Source organism: Echinococcus granulosus (assembly GCF_000524195.1).
Source record: "Echinococcus granulosus chromosome Unknown EG_S00073, whole genome shotgun sequence".
NCBI classification, from domain to species: domain Eukaryota; kingdom Metazoa; phylum Platyhelminthes; class Cestoda; order Cyclophyllidea; family Taeniidae; genus Echinococcus; species Echinococcus granulosus.
In genome coordinates, this window is record NW_020170453.1 from 40902 (window position 1) to 48747 (window position 7846).

Consider the following 7846-nt stretch of genomic DNA (forward strand, 5'->3'; position numbering starts at 1 on the left):
AAAGCAGTAAAAATTCCACCCTTTAATGTAATTCAAATCTTCTTCCCCTTGCATTCACCTCTAACGCAACAACAAACTCATTCACAATCACAGTTATCAACATAAATTCTTCTCTAAAATAACATTGAAGTTGTTTTTCTAGTTTTTTAACGTTCAATGAAGAAGTATCAACATGTAATTTCTGGCTATAATCATCACATTCCATCTACCACCACATCCTAATCAGCAACAGTCGACTGAATGGGTAAAATCCTAACAGACTCTTATGGCTATTAACGGTGAAGGAAAGTGACAGTTGGGGAGATAACGAAAGTGAAATTGTCACTACCGAATTTCGTGTTTCCCCTCCTTAATACAGTTTATTCTCTGCAACACAATTATGGAGGTCATCTAAAGTAGCTTACTTTTCTGATTTCAAAATCAGTATATAGCTAAAATTTTGCAAAATATAAATTGGTATGCAGTGCCATAGCAATAGAGGGCACCAGTGTCCATTGTTTACTTATTGAAATAAATAAATTAGTCTTTTACTGTGTTTTAAGAGTGTAAGATACCAAAAATGGTCAAAGTTAAGCCATGACCACTCAACTTGTTAGTTCTGCTACGTGCGTCAGTCGTAAGCATACCAACTTACTAGATCTGCAGCCACTTTCTCCTCCATGGCATTTGATCACTAACTCAAATCCCAAAGTAAATCACTTTACAAAGTTTAAATGATCGACGGGTTTAAAGTAGTCAAATTTATGCGCGATGGTAGGAATCGTGTGCGTGTCTTGTAACCCTGAAAAGGAGAATCCGAATGAAGCACCGTTTGCTTGCGATTTAATGTGAGAAATTGTCAAGCACTTCAACATGCTCTCCACGCGTTGTAATTTGAGCCGATGAGTGTGCGAACATATCTTCACACGCTGACAGTTGACACCCATACAACGAGGAGGTAAGAAGGATAAGCGAGGGAATCCAGCTATGTAAATCGTGATATTACACGAAATGCTTTACGCCTTTTAACGGCATGTAACCCCGCCATGCTCTGTGGCAAAAGCGGGCTTGCTTAGATATGATCGCATTAGGGTTTATTTACCTTTCTCTCTCTTGTACTTCTGCACTTAAAGGACAATCTCGCCTTAAGGTAAAGTATGTCACTCATGTAACGTGGCCTACCTTAAAAGATTACTAGAGGCACAATGGAATGAGGCAGTTCGCACCTCCTCTGCGTGCAGATTTCGCCTGGCTCCAACTGCCAATGTAATGACTAATGATAAAAAGATACACGTGTTCCCTGCTTTCCTATCCATCAATACCATATAACAGTGGGCTATTACTTTTTCCGATAAGCCTTATTGTATTTTCCACAAGGACTTGGAACCAGTAATGGCAAAAATTTTGGCAAAAAAAAGGGAGCAGTAGACTAGAGTTGATGGATATTCTCATTCATTTAGCTCTGATCTACGTGGTACGTGACATTTGGATACGTATTGCCATGGCATCGCCAAACTTTGAGACCAGTAAGTGTGATATTAGCTCCCTATCTTCGTGATTCAATAGATATTTTCAGAACTCATCATTTTACTGTTCCGAAAAAGTAGGCACTATATTTGTAACTTTTCTTCTTTTGCCTTCTAGAAGCCTGCCTTGCATAATCACCGTCTTCTCTCGATGTTTGCACCTAACCTAATCAGTTTGGATAATAACAAATTATAAATTTAAAATATTTTAAATCCAGTCTGTTTCTCAGGATTGGCTTTTAAAAGTGCCATTTTCATACTAAAAGCCATATTTTTGCCAATTCTATAATCTACAGGCCAACTCATGTCCCCTTTAATGATTGGCTCATACAGCTGCTCTACCGCCTCTCCCATGATTGGACAGCGTACGCGTCGACCAATTACAGTCCACAGGAAAATGCATGCACTCCATTTCTAAAATGACAGAGGAAAAACCGCCTTGGATTTCTAAAATTCAGCATTTAATAGAGATGAGTGAGTCGAGTCAAAATCCGCTATTATCCAATTTTTCCATATGCGCAGCTTCTATGCTCTTCCTCGTGTAAAATCCTTTTAGAAGTAATGCGGATTGTAAGATTGTTGACGGCTTGACCAGCTAATGTGATCATTTTCTAGCAGGATAATCTATGTGATCCAGCTTAGTAAATTAGTAGGTAGGTGCATAATTAAATTGCCTCTCTGCCACATTTGCAGCTAATGAACGCTGTAGCTTCGCCTCCCCTTCGATAACACCAATTATTTTTCTCCGCCTTACTACTGCTCCAGTTTTCAATTACTTTCAGTCTATAGCATAGGCAATGTGTTGATAACCGAAACTGCAGGCTTCGCTTCTGCCGACGTGATTTCATCCTTATACTGTGCTGCATGAGTTGCTCTCATCCTGACTACATATTTTTTTAAACTAAGGGGCCATTAGCAAGTGTGAGATTTGCTTAATCTTTATTATTTTCTCTCCCTTGCCGTTTTGGTACTAGGTAAAATTAGCTTTTTTTTGATGGCAAGGCAAGACGTGGCTCATGCCCACACACACAATCCTACATGCATACACATGCACACCTCTAACCAAGTAGTGCTTCACTTGAGGGCAGCCTTCTGATTCTATTTATCACATTTTGCTTAAAATAACTTTGTTTTGGAATTCTGCACTTTAAAAAAATTAATTTCTTGTACTGTCTGTAAAGTTAGCTTAATTGGAAATCTAACTGCCTAACAACTTCATACACGGATCAAACCAACATGTCACCCAGGTAGCACCAAACCGGATAAATCACTTGACAACCGTGCAAAAATATCGAATCAAGAGTAATTTCGTTTAACTTTAAGAATTTGTTTACACACTGAGTGAATGTTTGCATCTAGAGCCCGTAGTTATACAAGGCATGACTCTTTGGGTTGTTCACGCCAGATTTAACTGGGGGTTTTGACAAAAATAATTTGTTTTTTAGCTCTGTTGAAATTTACCTGATCTAGGTGCCGTTGCAAGTAACTCTAAAAGCAGGTCTCTTCCGCGCATCCAGCGTCAGTGCCTCTCATGTAGTTTGTCGCAAATTATTGCCCAGAATATTTGATTTGCCCAATTCGTAGAAAAGAAGCTACTAGGTGATTGCAAGATTTTTGCCACTACCGAGCTAGCTAACTACTGTAAATTATCACAGCTTTCAAGGACTCGGGAAATACTTTTGACATACCAACACCCCTTTTGTACTTTGTTTTATTAGAATGGAAAGCAATGGGATAAAATGACAACTTAGTTTGTATGCAGCTTTGATAAGTAGATATTGTAAAGGTTCCACGAATCAGGTCCTATAGGGCTCAGTTTAGATGTTTGGTAAACGCAATTTAGAACCAATTTCATATGCGTTGAGTACATCCGTTTAACTACATGCCTCAACAACCCCACTTACCGCAGGTTTGACATAATGTAGTGCCTGAGTCAGCGCTGAAGAGGCAGTAGGACAAACCAGTGCAGGTTAGGACCCAAAATCAGCAAACACAATGACTAGTTGGTCGCAGACATTAACAGAACTCCGACAACGATGAAGTGGTGCAAATTAAGCTCAGACTATGGAGTTTAAAGCCTCCAAATCTTAGACAGCAGACTGAAGTGTCAGCGCGGTAATATGCATCATCTCCCCTATTCTCCGTTCCGATCTAGCAAAAGTACGCAAATCAATGGGATTGGAGTGCCATCGTATATCTACTTGTCACATTGAACCCAAACTGACTCGCCAATGCGCAGATAGGTCGCTTGCAATAACCATCTGTCCTTTTGTCAGCAGTCATTTAGGACAACATGAAATGTCAGTGGAAGATTTTAAAAGAGAAAACTCAACGGTTGTGTATCCGATTTACATCTCCTGATTCATTCCTCATCCCTCACCTTCCTGTGTGGCGTAGTGTTGTGTCGCTTCTGGAATGTCATCTTTGCTCCTTGTGCTAGTCATGCAGATTCCACCCAACAACAAGCACCACTAACTTGATCCTAGAAAGGATTACCATGCAAATCTGCCTTTATAATCAACGCACAAATCATTTAAGATCCTGCATAATACACCACGACTCCTCTATAGGATAGGAATGTGGAGTTACAAGAGACATTCACTCAATGCTGCGTCCAAATTGGCACATGGATTGACGACGATGGCTGCAACACCAGAATGCCTTTTTTTCATGTATGCTATAATTTTCCTTCTTTGCGCTTAATTCTTCTACAGATACGAAAGCAGAAAGAGTAATGGCAAAGGAATGAATGTTGCCACACATGCACATACATGCAGGCCGAGTAGCAGCAGGAGCGCGACTGTACCACATTCATGCGGCCACTAGAGCAGAAACGGTCGCTCCACCGATGCAGAACAGTCGAATGCATGAACGAGGATCTGGCAATTTACCTGCAATCGGACTAAATGGTTGCGATACAGCCCCCAAGATTTACGAGGTTGCTCTTACTGCTTAAAGGACGGATAAAAAGACCTTATTTTTTGCACATTTGCAATAACTGGTGCATGTACAGGAAGTGCTTCTGACCTACGGTGGGTGGATCTTATGGATGTTAGAGTTTGCCTCATCCTGTGTTGGGTTAAGCTGAGTTGTCCAAAAAATTGTTTGCAGATACTCCACTGTTTAAACAAAGACCACTCAAGGAGAGAAAATTTTATTCATTTGGCAACAATGAGCGATTAAACTCCCAACATTTAAAGAAGGTTGCGAAAAACACCACAAGTACCAGCAAGTACCATTTGTAAAGCTCCTGAAATATCACAGCGATAAAGAGATACACACTAGTCACAGATTCGTTTTGACATTGATCAGCTGGCGGGCTTCAAAATCAACCATTCTTGACTACTTTAAGGTGTTGCGCAGAAATATCATTCACCATCAATTTCACTAGTAAAAACTTTTCGAATGCGCTCTTAGAACAGTTAAAGCTGCTTTTCGGATCACGCAGATCACCTCGCAACCATTAAGTTTAGACTCCATTATGGTTACGACCAATGGGCGCACGTTGAATGTCATATGCCCCAAATAAGGGTAAAAAGCACTAGATGGGCGAACCAGTGATTTGCTTGAGAAGTAAAGTTGTTCATAATGCTGCTTATAAACAGATGCAGATGTCCAAATATGGTCCCTTATGAGGTTAAGTCAACCACCAGATCTCAGTTCATACATGTGATTAACCTGCGGCCATTGACTGACTGACCAACCGATCAGTTTTCCTTGATTAGCGACCTAAAATCTGGTTCACGGCCAAGCCTCGTGCTGTTATCGAAGCAGCTGCTTGTTCTTTGTGAATTCCCATGTGGGAATGCACCATGTGTACGGTGCTTATGCTAACCGAATTTACCTCTCATTGTTGGCATTTGTAGAATATCGGTGTAGAATGCACAGTGGTCAGAATGTTCTTTATCTCGATGCTTCACAAATATAGGAACTGGTAGAAGTCGGGAGACGTTTATGTATGGTGTTTAGACTACCGAAATGCTAGTAGCGATGATGTTGCTGGGGGTTGACTACAGTGAGCGGCGGCGGCTGAGGCACTTGTAGTCAAGAGACGATAATGATCGGTAGAAAGGCACAGGTGTGTACTGCCTTCCAATTGGTCGATACAAGTGCGACTATCACCGACGGACTCTCCGCTCTTGTCGTTCCCACTTCAGCTCACTACACTTCTGTTCGTAAGCTGCGAACTGATGCTTATGAACATGAGCTTAAACTTTGTACAAACATTTCGATACATTTGAATACATTTGATACATTTGAAACATTTTGATACAAATCTGTTTGTTTTCTGATGGAGATGATTGAGCAAGGGGTATGAAAGTATGGGGATTCTGAGCTACACGGTATTGTAGTACGGAATACTGACATGACTTGTGGTGTTTGACAGCTGGCTGACGTCGTAAGACCAGACCGTCGTTTTGGCAAAACATTTCGATTGGTCTTGGCCTGCCTATGTGCAACCTTGGATGATCAGACAAATGAAATGAGGGTGTGATATCCGCAGCATGGTAGAATGTTGGAAAAGAAGGCATCGAGAAGTAAACTTAAGGAGAATGGGAATCGTAAGGCCTTCTAATGTTGCAGCTATCACCACTACTCTGCGTGCCATTTAGAAGTGTTAGTGAGTGGACGTCTTTCATATTTCTCTATTCTTATCCAACTGAGGGGGCCGTAGTAGTCTGTGGAGGACTTTGGAGAGTCCAGAGAATATGCCATACACTTCTAGGATCAAATATGGGACTCTTGGGACGCAGTGAAATCTGCATGATGAGAGCATGAGACAGCACACTCGTCACGAGGCGACAGGATACGTCAAGAGGAAAAGTATGGTAACGGAATTATGTAAGAGAAAATTTTCTTCGTCAAATTTTGCCTACACCGTTTTCCTATCCTTGTAAATGGTTAGTCAAAATCACTAATGTGTTTAGCTCAGCATTGTCGCCTTGGTTATCGCTACTACTTATCAAAATGATTCAGATCACTAGGTCTTAAGATGGATGGTGAAGGTTGATGCAATCTTAAAAGTTAGGCTTGCAATACCTTTTAATAGGTGAGCAGTGCCATCCTCTGAAGTTTCCATGTGAGCGCACCATGCAGCAAATAACTCTCAAATGTTAGGCAGTTTCTTTCGCTCACGTCTCGCCTTTCTCACGTTCCACAGTTGAGTGATCTCTTGTGTATCACTGTCGCCTCTGTTGCCACTAATGTGATAAATAGATTTTCAGAAAAGATGTTCGGATTCCTCGTGAAACCAAAATTTCAGCCTCTCAATACTAGAATGGTTTGTATGGAGGATAACTAGGATTTAGATGCTCCCTATTGGATCAGTAAGTTTTCTACTTGCGGTCGTTCAGGCCGAATTTGAAATTAAGTAGCATTTTATTTTTAGGCCTGACTTTAAAAGACAAATGAAGAAATAGTGGTTATTCTGAGGGATGTTTTGATACTTGATAATGTGTTTTGTGCGTATGCGTGTGTGCATTTAAAAATGAGCAAGTTATCGCGTCCACGGTCAGTTAGTTTGATTGGAGAGGATTGGCCTTGGATTGTGTTAGACAAATGAGAAATTACTAGGTAGTTAATGACACAAAAATACTTTGGTTCAGAAGACCATGTATGTGAATAAGGGTTCTCTCTGAGGTTGAAAGAAAGGCGCTAGGCTGTCCGAGAGAAACGGCTTTCATCAATTCATAAAAATAAATATTGCACTGCATTTTATGAAGGGACTAGTTGTACTTTGTTGTGATCGAATACTGGAGCATCTCAAGTGAGTTTGACAATCACAAGTTACTTTACTGTCCGTGTTTGAAGGCCCTTGTTTACATTACTATGAAAAGAGTCAGACCGACTAGGTGGTTAAGAGGAAAAGGCATGTCCAGGCCAATCAATTAGAGCGATATGAGTAGCGTCTGAGGGCGCGTTATGAGGAAAAGTATTTTCCTCTAGCTTGAAAAAAGAGAAGCCTCAATCAAAGGTGATTCTGCATTTTGGCTTTAGAGTGTCTTACCACATACTGTAGTATTAGCCGCTACGCTCAGGGTCTTCGACAGAGTAACCCTTCCTGAGTCCAAGTGACAAATCATTCTGACGTTCGCACTGAGCAACATCTATTTAGAAATGTGGGTAAAGTAAAGCTAGAAACACTGACAGCTAAATAGCAAATAGTGTCCTAAAATGTGAAAGTCAAGCATAAAAATATTAGTAACTATAAGGTGAGATTTGAATTGAGGAAAATGAAAAGGGGTTTATTAGGCGCAAAAAGGAGCGTTTAATACTATGAGACCAAGAAGTCAACCACGCTCCCCACCTAAGGCGAAAATAGGCATGCTCTAGAGAATAAA

The 7846-nt window shown here is 40.7% G+C and overlaps 1 protein-coding gene across 1 annotated transcript in view; it reads left to right on the forward strand. All coding sequences in view use genetic code 11, as the record gives it.

The window, feature by feature from the left end:
- Nucleotides 1-1906: 1906 nt before the first annotated feature.
- The window catches only part of EGR_07229 (hypothetical protein), a gene marked incomplete at both ends in the record, with an annotated part of 15522 nt that continues 9582 nt past the window's right edge, over nt 1907-7846 (forward strand). Inside the window, 2 exons of the mRNA XM_024496478.1 lie at nt 1907-1979; nt 4617-4708. Of these exons, the coding sequence (XP_024349063.1) occupies nt 1907-1979; nt 4617-4708 (165 nt within the window). The remainder of the gene's footprint in view (nt 1980-4616; nt 4709-7846) is intronic.